General features: G+C 50.8%; 1 protein-coding gene across 1 annotated transcript; it reads right to left on the bottom strand.

The window, feature by feature from the left end:
* Positions 1-14532: 14532 nt before the first annotated feature.
* Pdp1 (PAR bZIP family member Pdp1) lies at positions 14533-17323 on the bottom strand. The gene is made up of 2 exons (XM_075687278.1): positions 16906-17323; positions 14533-15160 (listed from the first exon to the last, which is right to left on the bottom strand). Exons 1-2 carry the CDS (start codon positions 17321-17323, stop codon positions 14670-14672), a joined length of 909 nt encoding a protein of 302 aa, XP_075543393.1. The 3' UTR covers positions 14533-14669.
* Positions 17324-23181: the final 5858 nt, after the last annotated feature.

Here is a 23181-nt window from a genome sequence, read left to right as displayed (position 1 = left end):
AGATAATCTTGGATACATGTGTGGTGAGGAAAGCCCACTAGTTGCCATTCACAAGAAGGTTCTGCAGCATGTTGCACTCCCGTAACACATGAAGGCGAAAGCCTGCTGCACACGTAGTAATGCATGATCAGAAGGGTCAGACTTCCTGCAAGACGTAACGAGCCGCAGTGCGCAGTAAATGTGTGGCGCTGCAGGTCGACCTCTTCACCTACGCATGCGAGCACCTAATACGCTATCTAAAGACTTTATCGTTCTTATTTTTCTTTGTTCTTTCTTCATTCTTTCTTTCGTTTCTTCATTGATATTCAGAAATCGCATCTTCGCTTGCTTGCGCGAGTATGAGACATTCCTGATTAGAATGTTCTTTGACTCACTGGGCTAGACCAGGTAGAGAGAGAGAATATACATTTATTTCGCAAAGCAAGTAGAAAATTTACTCGATGAGTGGGGCCCTCAGTTCAGGGCTCCATTGCCATGCGCGACTTCGCAAGCCTGCTGGGTCAACTGTTGCTGTTCCTGCTGGCTTGTGCTGAGCAGCGCAGACTCCCAAGAGGAAAGGGTAGGGTTGGGTAAAGGAGGAACACCTGAAGGGTTAGGGCATTCCCATGTGGAGTGATACATCGTGGGTTTGGCCCCACAGTGGGGACAATAGGAAGGGTATGGGGTGGGATGAAAGATATGTAGCATGTGGAGACAAGGAAAGGAATTGGTCTGCAGTTGCCGCCAGACAGCGGCATCTGCCCTATTAAGCGAAGGATGAGGAGGGGGATAGTTGTGGCGACTGTCGGTAGTACTCGAGCGTCTCGGTGTACTGTAGGGGCTCCGGCGGCGCGTCGTCTGGGTTGGACAGCTCTTCAGATGGTGCCCGGCCAGTCAGACCTCGGGCTATCGCATTAACGCGTTCATTACCATGGAGAGAGGCGTGTCCAGGAGTCCAGACGATACGCTCCCTGTGTAACGTGGGAGGGGGGACAGAGGAGAGAATTCGATGTGTGTGCAGCCACGAGTCCTTGCGCGAAGGCCCGGCAGGCAGCCTGCGAGTCTGTCACTACGGTGATGAGGGTGTCTTGTGCGGAAAGGGTCGAGGCGTGGACAATGTCCAGGACTATAGCCCCTTCCTCTGCTGAGCAGCTGTACGTTGTTAGAACTGTGGCACACACCCTAAGCGCGCCTGTGTTGTCAGTTACAGCTAAACACATGGCCCGCCTCTCTGGGTAGCGGCCCGCGTCAGTGTACAAAACCGGTGTAATTGTGCCGTCTCCAAAAATGCGTGCCAGGGCCTGAGTTCGGGCGCGTCTACGGCCGGCGTGTCGTTCGGGATGCATATTGCGGGGAATCGGAGCTACTTGTATGCTAGCGCGTAGAGCAGGAGCGAGGCGATATTGTGGGACGTGTGTGGGCGTCTCAGGGACAGGGTAGCCAAGGCGAGAGAGTATAGCGCAGCCCTGACGGCTGCGTCTGAGACGTTGGAGCTGGCCATTGCGATGAGCCTCCAAAAGCTCTCCTACGGTGTTGTGGATACCAAGCTGAAGAAGCCGTTGTGTGTAAGCGTGTGGAGGCAGCCCAAGAGCCGCTTTCACTGCCTTCCGCAGAAGGGCGTCCATCTTCAGAGTCTGAGTGAGGGCGAGATTGTGATAGCGCTGCTCCATTGCAACCAGCCCCTCACCAGGCCCCATAACAAATTTTGGTTATACGCGGGCAGTTGCTACGTGCCCTCTAAGGACCGTTCAGCCGCAATAATTTTTCAGATTGGTTCTTTAATAGCCGAGATAGAAATATTTTAGTGCCGCGAACCCGTGATCTCGGGAGGCGAGCGCCACTGCCAAGAGACGCTCCGCTTGCCGCGTCTAGCCTTCGCAAGCGAAATTCCTTCTCTGCGTTCTCCCATAGCGGACCTCGACAACTGCGTGACTCATACGTAACGGGACCCGCCTTCATGTTCTTTCCCCTCGCTTTTTTGCTGCTTTCTTGCTGCATGGCGCACTTCCGCTGACGGTGTCGCGCGCGAGCTTTTGTGTTGGTCTCGTTTCGCGCAGCGCACGATTGTTTGCACTGTGCACGACAATACCTGACTGGCGATATAAGTCGGTGCTACACGAACACTGAGGCAGACACAAGCGGATCACAGAGCATGATCGCGCGCTGTAACACGGTAGAAAATGGCACAGTTTCGGCGTCAGCGCGCGCGACTGCACGACGTGGGAACAAGCAGACGAAACGGAAGTACATTTCTCGCTGCGGTGCGAAGTAAAACAAATACACGCAGACATTCGGTTTTTGCGTTTTATTATTTCTCTAAACCCTAATTCGTCTGTCGATGCAACAGATTACAAAAATAACAGATGTTGCCTTGAATCTCGCGAGATTCCTCTGCATCATGGTGGGCCGGCCTAAATAAACCGTGGCTACGGCGGCTACCTCTTCGCGTCGCCTCCCAAAAATTGGTGTCCCGAACGACCGAATCCAGCCTTCCCACAATGGCATCAAATACAGCGAGTATTACAAAGCAAGCGGCACAGGCTAGAAAAAGCGCGACAACTCTGGGGACCAGCGGCCCTCGGACTTACCAGGAACCGAACCAAGTACAGCGTGACGTTCCTAGGATTCAACGCGTGATGTACTCATTTCCCATGATTCCCTGAGTGAAAGCGAGTGGTTGGCCGGAGCTTTCGTGTGTGGGTAGGCAAGGTGCTCAGCGATCCCAGAAACATCACCTCCAGTGTCCCGCAGCGATCAGTGCTGAGCCCTTTCCTCTTCAACCTGGCTTTGGCAGGACTCGCAGCAGCATCACCGGCCGACAGCCGCTACCCAGTCTGCTGCGCTATCTACGCAGATGACGTGGCGCTGTGGATACGAGGACCCAGGAGGAGCATCGCTGCCATCCGGGACTCACTACAGGGTCATCTTCCTCGGTGGCATTCGCCTCTCCGTGTCCCCGGCAAAGACAGATGCACTACTTGTACACCCGCTGGCCTCCGCACGCCACTACGTGAAACATATGCGCATTGCAAACACCACCGTCCCAAGGAAGCGGGAGGTGTCAGGATTGGGGGCTCAATCCCATCGCTCGTGATCCGTTGTCAAGATTGGAGTCCGGCATGAATTCGAAGGTAGCTGGCCCATGCCGTCGTCCAACTTATTCACGCTGAGAACGTTGATGAAGGGAAGGACTGCTTCTCATCGAGAACGAGGAATATGGGTTTATTTACAGTATTTACATGCAGTTCATCAGTCTAGCAAGACTGCGAGAGAAAGTGCGTCAGTCTAACACGACTGCTTGAGAGAGTGTTTCAGTCTATCATGACTGCTTAAGAAAGTGTGTCGAGCATCCGCACAACAGCGGCTTATAAGCACTCTGTCCCCCTTGATTCCAAGGGGACGGAAAACCTTCGTCCAGTATTGTAAACAGGCCGCCTCTCTCCGGGACGGGTTAAACACACACACACACACACACACACACACACACACACACACACACACACACACACACACACACACACACACACACACACACACACACACACACACACACACACACACACACACACACACACACACACACACACACACACACACACACACACACACACACACACACACACACACACACACAGGTGCAATGGTTCGGCGCCGACGTCAGAGGGGCTTCGTAGAACTCGGAGCCGTCCCAGGTAGCGCGTCCGGGTAGCACATTGTCTTGCGTCTTGGTCGGCGCGTGGGAAGGAGCCTAAGACGACGTTCCCGCGGCAACTCCCCCACCCGTAGCAGATCAGGTCCGCGTTGGGGAGTTTGGTAACAATAGTTGGCCCGCCGAACTCATTCCGTCACAACGGCGACGAGGCTAGAGCGTAACGGTGGCGGTTTCAGCACAAAGCCTGCTTCGTCAAACGCATCCTAGCTGAAGCGACGGAGAGTGGAGGACGTGCGTATTGTTCCCGACACAAAGTCGACTTAGTCACGCCGTGGCTAGAGGTTGGCGGCGGCATTCCAAGATGAGGTTGCCACCGCTGGCGTAAATGGCTGGCAAAGTTGCACTGCAGCTGGCCGTTCTTAACAGAGGTCACCTATCTGGGCCTAACCATTGATCATCGGCTCTCCTAGATGCCTGCTGCCAAGGCTGTCTGCCACCTCCAAAGTTCGAAGAGTCCAGGGGGCAGTGAGCAAGATGCAGCGTGGGCGGTGCTGCACCGTCAAGTGGGCGCTGCGGCCACATCCATCCTGCTATATGCCCTGCCGCTGGTTCTACTATCTCCAGCCAGGAAGCAAAACCTCGAGAGACTGCACAGGAATCCAGTAAGGAGCATCCTCGGTCTCCCCAAGCACTCCCGAATTGCTGCCACACTGGCTGAGGCTGGCGAATGGCCATTGTCGCTGCACATGCTCCAGCGTGCCCTTGGGTACAACGACCGTCTGCACCGTGCTCCAGATGGCGGGGCTCTGCTCTGCCGAGTGCGGTGCCAGCCGCTATCTCGCATGGGGGACCTCTGTCAGCTCTACGAGGAGCTGATTGTGCAGCGACCAGTGTCCATGGTCACATCTCCGCCACACGAGCAACCTCCAGAGGTACGCCTATCCCTGAATGGAGCATCAAAGCGTCGGACGCCAGCAGCAGCACTACAACAGGCTGCTACTGGCAAACTCCTGGAAGAGCTGGACGGCAGGCTGCTGGTGTTCACGGATGGCTCCGTGCTCTCCAATGGCTCCGCAGCGGAGGCCTGTACCATTCCATCTGAGGGCAGGAGCAGGCACTGCCGACTTCCATTTCGCGCTAGCTCCAGAGCAGCTGAGCTGGCGGGACTCCACCTGGCTGCAGACCTCCTGGCTGAGGACCCCCCGACAAAACCAGTGGCGGTGCTAAGTGACTCGCGACAGGCTCTCCAGGCACTCTCCGGTCACCATCGGCACGGAGTCACTGAGACTCTCCTGAGCAAAAATCTCGGCCCTCTCTGCAGTGAGGGTAGCCATCTCCTTCCACTGGCTGCCTTCCCACGTAGGTATCGCCGGAAACGAGGAGGCGGATGTCCTTGCTAAGGCCGCCCACCACCCAACCGTTCCACTCACCAGAGCAGTCGCAGCATTGGACTTCTCTGGCAGCGACTAAAACAGCTACTCACTTCCAGCCATCCGGATAACAGGGTAGCTACCAACCGAGCCCCAAAACTCCTCCCTGAGAACGGTCTCTCGAGACGGAACCGTTCCACACTCCTTCGTCTGCCCACAGGCTCCGTGTGGACGGCAGCCAGACTTCATGCCAAGGGACGCATCACCTCGCCGGCCTGCAGAATGTGCGGTGACGCCGAGACCCTCTAGCACCTACTCTGCACCTGTCCTGCATTAGCCCAGGAGCGCGCTCGAGTCTCTGCCACCTACCGACGGTATGGACTCCCAGCTACCTCAGAAACACACCTACTATTCCCGGCCCGCTACCACCTTCCAGCACTGGCAAGCCTGCTTGAATATGTGTACATAAACGGGCTCCTAGATCGCCACTAGTCTTCGGCCTCCCATGGACCTCTGCCTCGCGCGCCGGCCATCGCCCCTGGATGATGCTGACGTATGCTGCCTGAAACCTACTCTCCCTTTCCCCCTCTATCCCCTCACTTTTCATGCCCCCCACCATCCCCAGTACGCTGCGCTGTGCTCCCATATGGGTTGCAGAATTAAGCGTACTTTCCCTCTCCCAAAACACGAAGAAGAAGCTAGGTCAGGGGAGGTTGCCTTACGTCGTGCTTCCTCCTAGACTTTTGAAGCGAAAAGCTTCACTACGCTAGTCAACACCGCGCTTCGCGCGAGCCGGCGTATGTCGGAGCACGAGCGACGTAACGCACGGCGCAGGTGGCCGTCGCCGACTCCGTCACCTGACCTTTCGCCGCTGCCGCGCGTGACGTCACGCGCGGCGCAGGTGGCCACTGCCGCACGCTATGCGTCATCGTTTGACGTTCGCCGCAAGCGCGTGTTTCTCGCGGAGGGCGACTATGTAACCGCTTGCCAGAGAATAGGTGTGCGCATTCAACATGGAAGGAGAAGAGAGTGATATTACCGATACAGAAGTGCTACTGTGGGAGTTGGCTGAAAAGGAGCGAAGAAATGAAAGGCTGAAAGCTCAACGAGCGTCCGAGACACCCGAACAACGAGAAGAACGTCTCGCTAAACGACGCAGCAAAGCCGCGTCTGAAACGCCAGAAGTACGACAGGCACGTCTCGCTAAACGGCGTGAAAAGGAAGCTGAACAGCGACGTTCGGCCATGTCAACTGAGAGTAGCCAAGATGGTGAAAGTTCGGGAATTGCTGAGCAGTTGCGAAGGAAGAATGAAAAGGCCAGAGCCAAACGAGATAACCATAAGCATCACCGAACTTTTTCGCTTCGAGATATCCAGGCTTAACCTTAGCTAAGCCCCAGCCAATTTTCTTGCTTTCTCCGTGTTCTGTGTGCCAGCCCAAACGTTCATGGAGAGACGAGGAAAGACGTCTGCATCTGCCTTCGTGTGGCTAGCTTGTGGGAGCATTGAAAAGAGTGTCCTTCCTGCATTTTTTGTAAAAGGCTGTATCATCTATGTATTGAGTTAGACATATTAAGCTTTTTGATCAGACCAACTTTGGAAATATTACGCGCCACGTCACGCCAAGAATATTACTCAAACTGAATGAAATGGCAAGTGGCATGTATGTTTATACTTAAATAATGGTGTCAGTACCAGTTTCTTGTGATGTACCTAGCGCGCATCATTATGTTAAATAAAATTTAGACTTACCTTTTTTATATTAGGGATGATTTAGCACAAGGCATGAGGCAAGAGCAAAAAGATGTTTTTCGCATTTATCCTCCCCTCCCACTTTTCTTTTTGAGCTGCTGATCATGAAATACTTTATCTCTGTAAATGTCTTCGTGTGATTGCATGAAAACGGAAACGTTTTGATATCTGTGAACGCCTCAGCCGATGGGAAAATATTAACTGGCAGAATTACTTGGGAGTGTTATCCATACAAACTTTTCATGGATGGCATGTTTGACCTACTTATTAGAATTGTACGTTGCAGTGAACTTATACCATAAAGTTTCGGTGCTTTGCGGGGCTGTGATTGCAGTCGGTGACTCTGATCGCTATTGGAAGCCTTCCATGCTCCCCCACCGACAGCGATCGCAAGCCGTGGCTCACAAGCCGTGGCTCACCGGAGTGTCGTATGAAATTCCAAGTTACGACAAGCTGCTGATATGGTACCTAAACTGCCATCAGAAGTATAATTAAATCTTCCAGGCTGTACCAATGAATGCGTAGGGCGAATGCCGGGCCTACACGACGCTTGTGCGAACGATCGGCGAAGTCGTCAGAAATACCTGTTTTTTGTGCTCCAACGAGGCCGACATTCCCGACTAGCGGAAGGAGTCGCAGTTTGACAGCCTTAGTGCCGAAGACGACGCCAATAAATAGTCTGCCGATCGTTGTCGGACAGGTTACCGTGTGATTAGCCGATGAGCGAAATACTTTCACCACAACCAGCCTGGCCTGAATGCTTGCACCTATATTTGCATGTGTCCAAAATAATTTGTACCCAGCTTACGGAGTTTCAAAATATGCTGATCCCGGCTGTCGTCCACCGTCGATGTCCCCACTGGGCGAAGTGCACCTGATGAGTATGTATGACCTTTGCAGTTTAGTTTTTGTGATGGTCAATTGAAATACTCTCTCTCTCTCTGGCGGTTCATAGAAAGCACACGGTTGTATATAGCCGGGACAGGTGCTTCCATTTTCGCTGCCAAGCGACAGGAATGACTTTAAGTGAAGTAAAGTGAATTTGAGCGCGATTTTCTGCTTCGAGCTGCGTCCGTTTTGCTTTCTATGTTGTTTGATCGTCGACTATAGTGCATATTTTAACAAGCTGTCACACTCTGACTGGCGTGTGCCGCCGTCTTTAAAGACGTATCGGGGGCCAAACCTAAACTTGAGGTCCTTGCAGTTCGGTTCATGCGAACGTCTTGCCCCTTCAATTCCAGAGAGCGATGACGACTCAAATCTGTTTAATACAGTTTAATAGAACAATCGGCGAATCCGGACAGCAAACAAGCGTCCGCGGTAACACAGTTGCATCATATGACAAAGGAGGCATTCCGGTATGTAATACCTTTTTATATGAACACATACCCTTACCGGTGCACATACTATACACGATAGGCACAGTAAGTTTCGCTTCAATTTACAAGACACCGAATTGACACGCACTTAGACAGCATAACAAGTAATCCGGAGGAACCGGTAAACTTCTTGATAACGGCAAGGAGGAAGGCGTCCATGCACTTCAGCTGCGGTGCTCATGAGGTAGGCGACGTTTTCTGTGCGTTCGGCACAACTACGATGTTTCTGTAAGAACTGGGGCCGTACTACTGAACGACCACTTTCAGGGATACTTTCACTTTCGCGAGATTTCCCGCGAATAGCACCGACTGCATGGGCGTCTACGGGTGGCAGGATTCCTCGCAGAGTGCCAAGCACACTGTCTTGTCACTGTGCCAGGAAAAACGCCCTTGTCCGTTGACGCCGCCTTGTACGGTGCTACGGTCACGCGAAATCTCGCGAAGGTATAAGTTTGCCCGAAGGTGAGAACACCTTGCCCGAAGGTGAGTGACCCTGGGTCACTTCACGCGTGATGATCCATTTCATTTTTCTTTGGCTGGCAAGAAATTAGGTGGGCAGATAGGACTGTCTCGAGGAAGAATGGAGGTGCGTTTGCCTTTCTTGCACCTCAGCCCATACTGCAAGAGAACAGGCTGGTTGATATTGCATTACGTGAGGTGCAGCATACTGCAGATAATGTTTCATTGTATCCCCTGGCCTCGCAAGAAAAGCAAGTCTGGACAATCCGACGTATTGTGTGCCCGGGTGGCGCTACACCTCGCGTAATGGCTTTTTCACTTTTGAACACGTATTCACAAGTCCACATGGTACACTGGTACAATGCGTCTTGATGTGTGGAATAATGTTGACTTGATAATGTGAGATCAGTATTCAATTGCAACAAACCTACGCATAAAAGACGCTGGCGCTGGGCTTTATTCTCACCATACGGGGTGATAATTTTCAAGTTTTACGGAAATCTATATCGCCTGTGGCAGATAGCATAATTCTTGTCCTTGGGATGTATTATTCAAAGAGACGCACATTACTAGCACCAGAAACCTGAACACACATTCAACTAATTAACGAAAATTCACTAAGTAACTTCTTAATTACGTTACGACACAGATTGCAATTTACGAATTGTAGCCGGTGAGCTTGCAAGACGTAGCTACTTGAAATGAATTTCCAGGATTGCGTGAGTGTCGAGATATTATTTCCTAAAGTGTGGAATGAAATACATGGGCATTCCAGTTACTTTGTGCGTCAGTGCAAAAAAGAGCATTTTGTTAAATAAGTAACTGAAACAACAGTGCATTTTTACGGCGACTTGGTTGCACATATCTCCAAATTGCTATCATTGTGGAAATTCATTCCAAGTAGATGCGCTTTGCAAACTCACCGGCTACAATACGTAAATTGCATATGTGCCGTAAAGTAATTACTTAAGAAGTTAATTAGCGAACTTTTGTTAATTAGTAGAATACATGTTGTGATTTCTAATGCAAGTAATACCAGTCTCTATGAATTCTCCATCCATCTTACTGAGTGAAATTATGTTATATGCAACAGGCGATTTTTAAAAATTCCGTAACATTTAAGAATCATCACCCTGTGTACGGAATCGCCTGATTCATTTTATGGGCAGATCGTGATGTCATCAACGTGATGACAACAGAGGGATCGTGTTATCACCAACAGTACGCACGGAGCGCTCCGCGTGGATACATGGTGGTAGCTAAAAGCACTGGATTACTTGGTATGAAACGGCAAAACTGGTCAGTGGCGTGTGCGCTTGCCACGGTAACGGTCAATAGCCCTGGCTTGCACTCAACGTTACCAAGATTGTTCACCTTCAGTTAGGCAATATGGTGCACTGTAGATGCTTGCTAAGGCATTAATGGGGCCTAGTAGTAGTTGGATGTTACGCTTTACAGCACCCCGCAATAGTACTGCATGAGGAGTGGCATATTGCACCTATCGAACTTGTGCAGGACTTTTCCGTAGAGAACATGTAACACCGAGGGTAAAAATACTTGTGTATTCCAACGTTCCCCCCTGGCCGATCACGCTACATTTGTGCTCGTGCCAAAGAGGGCTAAAAACTTCCCAACCCTCGTTATTCCATTGACCATGTGAAGTGCTGAACGTGCCGGTTCTGCCTCACATCACCAAAGCCTAAGGTAGATTCACACGACGAGCAGGAAAAGCTGTTCATGATACAACTTGCCGAGCTCTCGATTCTTTTGCAGGAAATGCTGATTCATTCTGCTGACCGGGCTTGACGTGACTAAACCCGCGGAATGAATCGGTGCTCGTTCCAACGTGTGAATTCAACATAAAAAGGACACTAACTAGAAACACTAAGCGAGTTCAGGTTGGTGAAGCGTTTTTTCCAGACACCACTTGCATTTAATTTGTGGAAAAATGTTGGTTATTTTATCCGAAATCAGATAATCTTACCACCGCGCTGTTGATAATAGGCACAGATTCAAATTTCATTGGCTATCAGGCGTGCGACACAATCGGCAATGATAGTGCCGACGAAGCAGCGTGCGCTGCAGCCACCAAGCCGAGCAGGTGCCTGTGCCGTTGTCAAGGCCCAAGGCAGGGCGGAAATTTCGCCTTGCACTGGTCGTCGCAATACACTGGGACGTTGAAATTCAGCGGAACGTGCCAACTCGCGACCGCACTCCACTGACCTTTCACGGCGCCTTCGAATACCGCCTACATCGATGCGACGCAGCTTTGTCACTTGTGGCTGAGAGTATATTGTGATTGCGACGAGACCATAGTACATATTTTTATCTACTGCCCTTCTTTTAAAAATGAAAGACAATCTTTGGTGCCGCGCTAAGCCAGCAGGACGGCAGAGTGTTGAGTTTCTGCAGCATATATGAGCGGTCTCTTTTGCCATGAGAGGTGGCTTGATAAACAAGAAAGCTTGCATTTGAAAGACGGAGGTGGAGAATTCACCCGGAAGTTCCCAAACCAGCTCGTCATGACTTCACATATTTTAACAGCTCGAACTCGAGACTATCGATGAACAAGGATTAGTTTGCATTCTAGAGGAACCAGGCTCCACCCAAAAAGTTTCGAGAACCTTTCCTCTACTAAAACTAGCCATATGCGAGAACACACTTTGAAATCCGTGACGCCTTACTGACGTCATGACGTACTCACGCAGAAACTGACGCAGAAACAGAAAAAAAGAGGCTATAGCTGGCTTTCGTTTCCTGCATGGATAATCAGCATTTTTCCGCCAAAAGAATGACGATTTAGCCTCGAAAGGAAAATTTGCCATTTTAAACTGCTTTAATGTTGTCGAGTGGCCCTTTAAGCAGCTTTTGGCTTGGTCAATATCGGGTGGGTAGGTGAAGGTGAAGGGGGGAGGGAGGGTGGACTACCTGGGAACGCCGGACGATTCCATTCAGCTACTGAATGGTTAGGGAGCCGCTTAGTGCACGACACAATTATTTGGTGTATAAATTAATTCACTGCTAAAATGCTCTGCACACGTAACAGTAAGTTGCCGAAAGTAAGTTGGCAAGTCACTAAAGCAAAAAAAAAAAGAATAAAGTTTCGAGAATGAGTCACTGCATTGTCCCTTGGGATATAGCTTACTTTACGCCTAATTACGTCCCTTGCGCGGAGCTCTTTAATAACGGGTTAATTTGCACAGGTATAAGATTTTTCGTGCAACTGGCCCCTATGTCTGTTTTACATGATACATTGTCCGCAAAAGAAAATCCCTCCTCCTCCTCCTCCTCCTCCTCCTCCTTCTCCCTTCCTGCGTCGTCCTTTTCCACTAACGTATTTTTTTCTTTATACCGCCAAGTTTATCGCTCTATATAAATCACATCGACGCTTTGGAACAGCATTTCTCTACGTAACAGTACCGCACACGTCAAATGCCACGTACTACATATCATGATTGTGTGCGCCACCGCATTGGATTGCGTTAGATGGGAATGAGATGTTGACCGGTTGTCTTGGTCGAAGAAAACGCATGCTGGCGCAGATCTTACGTTGGCACTATTTCAGTGTTGATGGTTGTGGCTCCCGTACATATTTACCGATGACGGGAGAAATAGAGAAACGCTGCAGGTGGTAACACCCGCTGCTAATGTACAATAAAACATCGTTGTAACGAAGATGAAGCGAAGCGTGATTGTGTTGTTGCAGTTTCAAGTTCCAACGTTGTAGTACATATATACAGCGGAGACAGAACTACGGTGATTCCTTTGAGTATATATACATTGTTCCGTCATAAACCGCTATCAGTAAGTCATTTCTTTTTTTTTCTGCACCTGTCCTAAAACACCGCGAAGGTCGTCATTCAATAAACCACTCCACCTTCATTTGGTTCAAGCAGCCTGACACCGTTTTTTTCTTGCCTTCCTGTGTCCTCTTTGCCTAAGAATTCAATAATCTCGTGTGATCATGTAATACCATATGCAAATTTATGTGAGACGGTACGAGATTATCAGATTTGTGGGTTACGCAGCACGCGTGATTTTTGTTATAGTGCGGTTACATGACTTTCAGGATGGGCTGAACGCGCAAGCATACGAACAATTCTGCTATACCACGTGATCTTGTTTAAGCTTTACAGAATTTTAAAAATATCGCCTGTGGCAAATAGCGTAAAGCTACTCCTTGAGCTGGATTGTACTAAGAGGCGGACATTACTTCCACGAGAAATCGAAGCACATATTCGGTGCACTAATGAACATCTAATTAATAACGTTGCGGCACATATTGCAATTTACGAATTGTTGCCGTAGAGCTTGCAAGACATATTCGCTTGGAATTAATTTTCAGGATGACACGAGTTTCGAGATATTCATTGCCAACGTGTGAAATGAAATGCATGAGCGTTTCAGTTACTTTTGTGCATCAATACATCGAAGAGTGTTTTCTTGAAAAAAATATGTGCAACAACTGTGCATTTTCACCGCTAGTTTGATGGCACATATCTCGAAACCCTTGCCATCCTCAAGACGTCCTTCAAGTGGATATGCCGTGCGAGCTCAGCGGCTATAGTGCGTAAAATGCAGTATGTGCCGTGAAGTAATTAATTAAGAAGCTAATTAGTGATATTTTGTCTATAATTGCTTATGTATTACGATTTCTCATTCAAGTAATGTTCGCCTCTTTGAATAACCAAGCTCAAGGACTAGAATTAAACTATCTGCCAGAGGCGATTAAAAAAAACCCTTTAAAACTTAGAAATTATATGCTGCGGTACACTGCGTTAGATATCGCGGCGTTGTTTGACTGACTGGCTTTGACGTGCCATGGACCACAGAGGCTACGGGAGATGCCGTATGGTAAAAGGCTTCGGATTAATTTTGAGCACCTTAGGTTTTTCAACGTCGACTGAAAGCTAGGTGTACTTGCACAAGTGTTTTTGTAAACCTCTGAAGCATAATGTGTCCGAAGATTATTAATGTCAGGGCCATTACCGCTGGGAAAACTTCGGAACAAATATCTGTCAACCCGCCACAGTAGCTTGGTGATGTTTCGCTGCTAAGCTCGAGGTCGCGACTTCGATCCGGGCCGCGGCGGCCACATTGGGATGGGGACGAAATGCAAAAACGCTTAGGTGCACGTTAAGGAACTTCAGGTGTTCAAAATGAATCCGTATCCCGCCACTACGGTGTGCCTCGTGATCACGTCATGGCTTTCGTACCTAAAAGCCCAGGATGTTTAATACTGATCCAGGAATGCAAAAAGGGGGGAAGCCAGAATGCAGGAAGGCGTCGGTAGAAACTACTCGTGGAAGATTTTTTCGTGCGCCACAAGCGAGACTAGGTTGGGTTTATGTACGCTTACTCACAGTATCAGTATAAAGGCATAGGCAAAATTAGGGAGGAGGTGAAGAGCGGAGACGGTTGCATGCAGCACCCACAAATAATTTCCTCAAGATTTCTATCTGCCTACTTACATTTCGCCGTCGTTGCCGCCACAGAAGACTACCGTGCACCTGTTGGGGGTGCTTCACCTGTGACGCCCCGAAGCGTTTGTTAAATAATTCGCGTGTACCTTTCCTTTCATGTAATCGTCCGTTACAGAACCTACGGTGCAAACGACATGAACGGAGCACGTTGAACAACTACGCTGCAACAACGTGAGCACGGCAATGTCACCTCGACGATTGATACGCGCTTGTAAAACGCGGCTATAAACCGATTGGGTTGCTTGTTAGTACGTTTCATTTGTTCAATGCAAGTTTCCAGGCAGCGCTGGTATTCCGCTGTGCGTGCGCTGGGAACATTCGGCTAGACATCTAAAGCTCGGACGCACGCGCTGCTGTTCATTAGATAAACGCACTGCAATTAGCTTCCGTGGTCGGCAGGGCGAAGCGCGATCACTTCAGGCGCAGCCGGGGGCGCATCGGCCCCCCGAAGGTGCCACGGGTGACAGCCGAGATCCGTAGGCAGGCAGCAGCGCAGCAGGCTGCTGCTGCCAGTGGACCCACGCAGCCGCGGTGACGTCGCCGCGCTGAGCCCACGGCAGCGTCTGTTGGGTCCGAGCGGCCGGCAGCGCCGGAAGTCAGGGCTCGTACTCGTGCAGGCGCTTCCTAAGCATGTCGTTCTCCTGCTGCAGCTTGTGCACCTCCTCGCGCAGCGCGATGTTCTCCTTCTCGAGGTACGAGGCCCTCAGCACGATCTGGTTCTCCTTGACGCGGCGAACCTCGCGCGACCGCTTGGCCGCGATGTTGTTCTTCTGGCGGCGCGCCCAGTACTTGTCGTCCTTCAGCTCGTTGGGTACGAACTGCTTGCGTGACTTCTTGACGATTGGCTGCGGCTTGAGCTCGTCCTCGGAGAACGGGTGATGGCTCGGGTCGAAATCGTCGTGGCCAGGCAGGTTGGCCAGCGCCAGGTCGGTCTTGGTGAAGGCGCAGTCGATCGGCACCACGGTGGCGGTAGGCGAGCCCGACCGCCGCCCAGTCGCCATGGTGTCGCGAGCGGGCCTCCTGGCGGTCGCCTCGTCGCCTCGGAAGTGCTCGGCCAGCGACTGCATGGAGTAGCAGGCGCCTTCCGCTGCGTCGAGGCCGGGAAAAAGAATGGTCACGACGATGACGAGGAAAGGCCAAAGGACAGCTGGCATTGCGACTCAATGGCTGCGGTGCCGAGATCACGCGCAGCCTTCCGAAAAAAACAACAACAAAAAAAGCAGTAGATGACGTTCCTGGGATACTGATATCGAATATAAGTGGTGTATAACTGTCTTGCCTTAGAACCTCGGCATAACGGACCCTGGTGTCGTGAGATCTCGGCGTCATTTGGCTTCGAACTCCGGCCCGTTAACAGCTTTTGCAACACGTGAACATATGCCTTGTATCTTTGCATGTCTGCCTCAAAATTTGTGACGACTACGGTTTGCAACAGCTTGTAGCATATTCTACTACGACGTATCGCTCTGAAATATCATATAATCTCTCTCTCTCTCTCTTTCCATAGTAACGCAGTCAAGCACATGAGTCCAGTAACTACATTATCACCGTGAATCTCCACCGGACCCGAGCTTTAAAAACATATACGGGAAAGACGGTAGTGACACTTACGCCTCTGCAGCGCGGGTACATTATCAGTTGCTTCAACGCAACGTACAGTAGAGAGAGAGAGAGAGAGAGAGAGAGAGAGAGGGAAGGGAAGAAGGAAAGGCAGGGAGGTTAACCAGACTGAGTCCAGTTTGATACCCTAAACGTACAGTTGAGATGCAGCAAAGCTAGCGAGCCGGGGTGCAGAGGCACCGATTCGCATCGGTTTGATTCGTTTCGCTGTTGATGGCCATCTGAAGCACACTCATGGGCTTAGTAGCGGCTTTGTTTCGCGAAGATATAAGACAAACACAATTAAAAAAAAGATACACAGTATAACATGAAGTATAAACATTTCCTATATGGCGCAACAGGTAAATAAATAACAATAGGTACAAATTTGCGACATTCCGCGTTCACATATTGCACTTGATCCCAAGGCAGATGTGTGTGAAGGTCGGTGAAAGGAGCGGTGATAGGGGGAGACAGGAACAGGGTATGCGTAACAGTTGGTGCCGGATGCGTAGAAAACTCACTACAGAAACACACGAAGATCGGAAAGTGGCACGCACGCCATGTGCTTTATCAAGAACAGCAATAGAAAAGAGCTAAAAATATTACCCCGCAATGACAGTGGCTGCGAGGTCAAAAACTCGAAAAGGCTGGCAACAATACGATGGCGAACCTATCATCGGTCGCGTTTTCGTATTTCCGGCGAGAAGTGGTGTGTTTTTCTCTCTTATACTCTTTCTCCCGCTGAAGTTACCCTAGTTGATGCTGGTTTGGTCTTGTGTGGATATTTTACACAAGACGTAAGGAGTGCACGGACACAATAAATAAATAAGTAAATAAATAAATAAATAAATAAATAAATAAATAAATAAATAAATAAATGAGAGAAGACGGCAGTGGCATCAAGAGCACTGAGGCTTACGTCATAAATTAGGAGGTCGACAGATATGAATGGATTAACAAAGTGGGCATCAAAACGTCCGTGAGCACTCGTGAAAGGTCAGATATCCAATAAAGCTTAAATAAATTGAGAATGAAAAATCAAAACCTATATGACCGCCGTAAGGAGTCACATAAAAGTAAAGAAATGAAGGATTCAGAAATTGGTCAGGTCATCAGAGGCCAGCCAATAGATCGAAACCGGATGAATCGCAAGCGATGGAACCTTCAGAAATGGGGTTGAGCAGAAGAGGGACAGCAGTGCACGGAAAACTTCGCAAGAAGTGCACTTACAGGCGTTGTGGGCCAGCCTCTGCTGCGGGCACCCTGGAGGCTCTCCATTGGGTAGTGGCGGTGGTCCCGCAAGGGCCGGCTCGTCGGACTGCTGTTGCAGGCCTCCGGGATCCTGGGCGAGCCGATTTGGGTCCACCAGAGAGCCCGTAGAATGCCGGAATGGGTTGTGGCGCGGTGACAACGTGGCGCTGCCCTTGCCGGCCACGCCGTTCTCGCTTAGGAATTCGTCCAGGTCCATGTATTCCAGCTTGAGCTCGCTCAGCGTGCGGTCCCACAACATGGCGCCGCCACCAGAGCCGGCCGCAGCCGCGCCGGTGTCGTACGCCGTCGGATCCTTGGAGTCGAGCTTCTCCTTCCTGTCGGCGGAGTTCCCTGCGAGACCTCTCATTGGAATACTTTGCAGAGATCCAAAGCACATGTTGGAGTCTACGTGACATGAAGCTTTCGTGGAGCAGTTAACTAAATGCTAGAACACTGTTAATCTTTTGCAGCATAGCGATTAAGTGCCTGCCCAGCAAAACGCACGGACCACTACCAAGTGACAAACGCACCGCGCATTACACTGTCTCCGGGATCAGCACGATTGAATGTTGAACAATCTGTAGGATCAGCCTACCCAACACTGATAAGGAGGAGGAGATTTTAATGAAGAGAAAGAAGGAGAGGTCGGCCTTGAGAGCGTGTCTCTAGCCTGCTACTCCTTACTGGAGAAACGGGAAGTGGGAAATACAGGGAAAGGTAGGTGGCTGGTGGTTAGGTTATGGTACAATGAGCCACTATGTACACGTTGTTCAATACGCGGATAGGCTGCTGCCAATTATTACGGGATGGGGTTTCGGCGACCTCCAACAGCGTTTGCTTGGAGCTCTAACCAGGTTGACCATCGGAGATGGTTCGACAGGGAAGACGAGGTGATGTAAAAACAAATAACAGAAGTTTAGTGCATCATTACGGGTGAGCGGTGTGCTCCAAGACAAAAAAATACAGAAACGTTCAGCGTGCGTGCACCTGCACGCAATGGCAGAGATGATGTGTCTCCGTGGCGTCTCGCTGGCCTTCTTATACTGTCCACCATCCGGGCAACCTCATTCTCTCTTGCTCCCTGGTAGCGAGCCCTGTCAGGACACGTCGTGTCAACCCACAACAAAGGAATACGGAGAGAAACCACTCCCTGGCGTAGAGGGCGTGAACGTAGGTCACGTCGGCTCAGCCCAAACAGGAATACGGAATGAAAACACTCCTTAGCGTAGAGGGGGTGAACGTAAGGTCGGGTCAGCTCACACAGAGGTATTCGGAGAGAAACCACTCCCTGGCGTAGAGGTGGCGAACATAGGACAGTGGAGAGTAGGATTTGCACTGGTGCACAATGCCGTCGCACACACCCGACGCACAAGTCTTCATGTTGACGAGCGTGACGATTAGGCACGTCATGTCTCAGGCATTTGGCATGCGTTCTATTCATGGCCTCACAAAGTGAACCGTAACAACGCATAGACTTGACGAGAGGGAAAGAGAGTGAACTTTTATTATTGCCAGCAATCACGATGGCGGACGCAGCCTCCCTCCGCCTAGCAGACGGCCGAGATCCCCTGGGCCTCAGCGGCTACTTCGGCTAGCTGGGCGGCCCAGACCTGGTCTCGCTGGTCTGAGCTGAGCAGCAGGGTCTCCCACTGCTGCTGATTTTGAATTTTGCAGCTCTCGAAAGGAGCCGCCTTCCAGCATGCCCACAAAATGTGTGGCAGATCCGCCCTACCCATACATAATTTACATTGATCATTATATAGTGCCCTGGATAGAATCTGCTGCAGGCCACCGGGTTAGGATACATGTTTATTTGCAGAAGGCGCCAAGCTACCGCTTGTTTTATGGTTAGCTCTGGATGAGGTGGTGCCAGCGGGCCTTTTTCAGCCGATAGTAATCGGTGATTTCTTTGTAGTTGACATGCGTTCTCCTCTCGTTCCCGGTTGGGCTGGCTCACTTGCTCGGTAAGTGAGTCCTCGAGCTGTGCATTTTGAGCCGCCTTGTTGCCGGGGAGAGAGGAGTATGCGGGCACACAAATAATTTGGATCGTCACGCGACGATGGTCGCTGTTATTATTTAGAATTTTGAGTACCTCTGGCGAGATGCGTCCTTTTGCGAAATCATGAACTGCGATCTTTGGGTCGCTTATGATTATTCTAGCTTTGGTGGAGGCCACCGTAAATGCTATTGTTGATTCCTCTGCTACTTCAGGGTTGTCTGTTTTCATGGTTCCGCTCGCTAGGGGTTCTCCGTCCACGCCTACCGCTATATATAAGATGGCCATATCTTTGTGTTCTTTATATTCCGTGACGTCTACGTATGCCAAGCCCTCTGCATCATGGTATTTGCGCTCAATGTGGCGCGCCATTGCCTCTCACCGCTCCTTGTGGTGCTCCGGGTGCATGTTCTTTGGCAGTGGAGTACTTTTAGTTACTCCTCGTCTGTAATGGAATGCTGAGTTTCGTACCGTGTTGTGCTTCGTAGCGAATGTTTAGTTTACACAGAATGTGTCGCCCCGTGGGGCTCTGTGTGAGTCTTTTGTATTGGGTGGTGGTGTGCGCCTCGATTAGTTCATCAAGCGTGTTATGTAGCCCCAATTTCAAGAGTTTGTCGTTCGGTGTTGTGACTGGGATGCCACTCGCCTGGTTGAACGCTCGTCTGATGATGCATTACATCCTGTATTTTTTTTCTGCCACGCCAAATGTTAGGTACGGTGCCACTTAGACGTCGCGGCTGACGACGAAAGCCTGCACTAAATAAATTAGGCCGGCCTCCCTCATGCCGTAGTGTCTATTAGTTTTAGTGTTTGCTGTGTGTTGTTCTCTAGCACATTGATTGTATCGACGTTTCTGCCTTCCGCATGCAACCAGAGTCCAAAGACTTTGATCTGATCTACGATAGGTATTGGGCCTCCGTTTGTTCCTCCGTATTGTTCCCTGGCTGTACGGTACACCAACAGGAGTTCGGATTTTGCGACAAGATACTGAGCCCCATCTCTGTCGCTTAGCGTTCGATGGCCTCCGTGGCCTGCTGGTGGGTTTCCTCGATTTGGCCCTCACTGCCGCCTGTCACCCACAACGTTATGTCGTACAGGGCGTGGTTGAGGCCACGTATCTTGCTCAGGATTTTCGGCACACCGATCATGGCCACGTTGAAGAGAAAGGGCGACAATACTGAGCTCTGCGGCGTTCCCCTACTACCTAGTTCTATGTCATCCGACTTGACTTCTCCTATCATGATTTGAGCTGTGTGGCTCGAGAGAAAGTCCCGGGCGTAGTTGTAGGCCTTGCGACCTACCCCCAGGTACCGGATCTTCCCTAGGATCGCCTTCTGCGTAATATTATCAAAGGCCTTGGTGAGGTCCAGCCCTAAGATGGCTTTTAATCCCGCTCCTCTGCCCCGCACGTCGAGGATTTGATGTTTGATTTGGAGTAGGACGTCCTGCGCGGACAGTTTCGGCCTGAACCCAATCATCGTGAGTGGATACAGGCCTCTGTCGTCCATGTAGTTGCTTAATCTAGTAAGAACGACGTGCTCTATCAGCTTCCCAACGCACGAGGTCTGGGAAATGGGCCTGATGTTCTCAATCACTGATTTCTTGCCGGGTTTGGGGATCATCCCCACGTGTGCAGTTTTACACTGACGCGGTAATGCGCCCAGCTCACAGCGCTCGTTCATGTACATTGTGATTGCTGCTATGTAGTCGTAGCTTAGGTTTCGGATAATTTTATTCGTGATGCCATCCGGGCCTGGAGCCGACTTTTGTGCGTAGCCTGAGTATATCGGCCCTCACCTTGGCCTCCGTGAGTTCATCGTCTAACGCGGGGTTTTCCCTGCCCATGTACGCGTTTTGCGGTTCTCGCGTAATGCTTCCTATGTATTTCTTCTGTATGTCGCGAATAAGTTCGTCATCGGATCCCGCGTAAGTGTGGGTGATCTTGTTGAGGTTCTGCCTCTGTGTCGTTTTGCTGCCCTCGGGGTCTAAGAAACATCGGAGTCTGTTCCACGTTTTACCTAGCCCGAGCTGGCTCTCCATGCTGTTACATGTGGACTACCATTGCTGTCGGGCTAAGCGGTTCGCGTGATCCTCAGCCTTCCTGTCTAAGCGTGCTATTCGCCGCTGCAAAGCCCGATTCAGGCTCTGGCACCTCCAACGTCGCTGTACGCTGCTACACGCCTCCCACAGATGGAGGAGTTTGCTGTCGGCTGCTTCGAGCCCTGCTTCCTCGGGAATTTCTCGAGTAGCCTGCTTTGCTGCCTTGAGTATCTGTTGTGTAGATTTACCAATGTCTGTAATAATTTCTGGGCTATCGATGTCCGCCAATGTATTGTTGTGTGCCTGTGCCTGTCTGAATCGACCAATCGACAATTGCCCAATCGACCATCGTCAATTTACTACCCTTCTTTTTGTGAGTACAATAAAGCGGTCGTTGCCCAGATCGTCTTGTGTATTCGCCCATTTGGGGTGCTGTGTATTCTTTGTAAACGTGAGGTCGGCTATGGTGTCCACACTCACGCTGTTACCTGTGCGCGTGGGTTGTTGAGGATCCGTAATGAGTGTGAGCCCCTCCTGTTGCGCGTTTATGCAGAGATTCCTTCCTTTGACGGTCCCTCTGTGATAGCCCCACGCGGAGTGCGGGTGGGTTAAAGTCCGCAACTACCACTACCGTGTTTCGCTTGGCTATGTTTAGGGTATTGCGGAACAGGGGTCCGAACCTACTCTTGTGTCTTGGAGAGCTGCAGATCTTTAGGACAAAGAGGCTGCCGTCGTTCTTGCATGTCGATATGATTTCTAAGAGGACATGCTCTACGTTTGCTACCGCGGTCTCGTGCTGCAGCACTGCCAGGTTTCTTTTGACTAGTGTTACAACTAGTACTTTCTCGTCAGAGGCTGCATAGGATTTGTACTCCAATAATTTTGCCGGTCCCATAGTCTCCTGCAGGGCTATGACATCTGGGGCTTCTTTTCCTAGGAGGAACTGCTGCAGGTTTCCTCGTTTCCGTCGAAACCCTCGGCAGTTCCATTGCCAGATCGGATATTCAGTGCTATTGTTATTCCGGACCACGTTTGTTGCTAATAGATGACCCCCACGGTGGCCATAATGCTTTTCGCTACGTAGGGTCTGATATGGTTTCATATTCTTTATAGGTCCCACCGGCGCGGGCCAATTATCTGCAAGGGTGTTCTTTATCGCAGTAGTTCTGATTTCGAATCTTTCCATTCTGTTTTCGATTGCTTTCATGCGTTGCCATAGCCATGGTGCCAGAAGCATTTCAAATTGCTTCTGCATTAGATCTGCTAGGATCGAGTTTGGTTCCTCCTTACTCTGTGGCTTTCCTCCTCCTTCCGCTTCTACGGTGGCGCCGGCGCCGGTGCGCTTACCTGCATAAGTGTGGGGTTGGGCGTTACTGCTGTATACCCTTGACGGATAGAGTGCGGCTACGATCTCGTGTCTTTGCTGCTTCTAGCTGTGCTATTTTGGCTCTGAGGCTTATATTTTCCTGCAGTACCTGAGCTAGAGTTGCCTGAATTTTAGCTAATTGTTGCTCTAGGGCAGATCTGCCACTATGCAGTTGTTGTTGGTCGGGCGGGGAGACCCTGTCTGTTCAGCTAACCTTGCTTTGGTCTTGATGCTGCCGGCCAGGTCCTCGCTGCTGCCTCGGTGGTGGCGTTGCCGCGAAGACCCTGACCAGGGCCTGGACTTGGATCGGGTCCTCGATCTCGATCGCTTACCGCCGCCTCCGCCACCCTAGGGCAGCCTCGGGTAGGAGCGGGAGCGGCTCCTGCCGCTGCCGCCGCCGCCTACGCAGTAGGCTTGGTTGCCTCCTTCGTTGTTGTAGCCGCCGGCGTCGGTATTGTTGTTGTTCGACCGCTCTCTCGGGCGGCTCGTCCTGTCTTCGGCGCTGAGTCCTTGTTGCCAGGTTTTCTCCTACTGTGGTTTCTTTAGCATGTGTGGGGTCCTGAAGATCTCCGTGCACATCTTGCCTCCCGTGATATGTAACTTGCCGCATAATTGGCAGCTTGGTGCACATCGGTGTTCTTCCGTCGGGTTGGGTTCAGCCCATCCGCCGCATTTCTTGTTCTTGGGATTGGGGCACACGTCCCCCTGTGGCCGATGCGTACGCATTGTTGGCACACTTCGTGTTTCTTCTTGTGCCGTAGGCAGCGGTATTCAGCGTCTCGGTAGTACACGCAGTGTGAGACGTGTGCGCCTTCGAATTAATGATGGAGTTTGTACGGCCCATTCTCCTCGC

This window comes from Dermacentor variabilis, chromosome 4 (genome assembly GCF_050947875.1).
Source record: "Dermacentor variabilis isolate Ectoservices chromosome 4, ASM5094787v1, whole genome shotgun sequence".
Taxonomy (NCBI): domain Eukaryota; kingdom Metazoa; phylum Arthropoda; class Arachnida; order Ixodida; family Ixodidae; genus Dermacentor; species Dermacentor variabilis.
This window is presented reverse-complemented; position numbering and strand designations above follow the sequence as displayed.

What these genes read in the sequence shown, in the direction of transcription:
- Pdp1 (XM_075687278.1), bottom strand. Translation starts at nt 17,323, where the DNA reads ATGTGCTTTGGATCTCTGCAAAGTATTCCAATGAGAGGTCTCGCAGGG. An exon ending in GAGGCTGGCCCACAACGCCT is followed by an intron (nt 15,161 to 16,905) that starts GTAAGTGCACTT and finishes GCCTCGACGCAG; the next exon opens with CGGAAGGCGCCTGCTACTCC.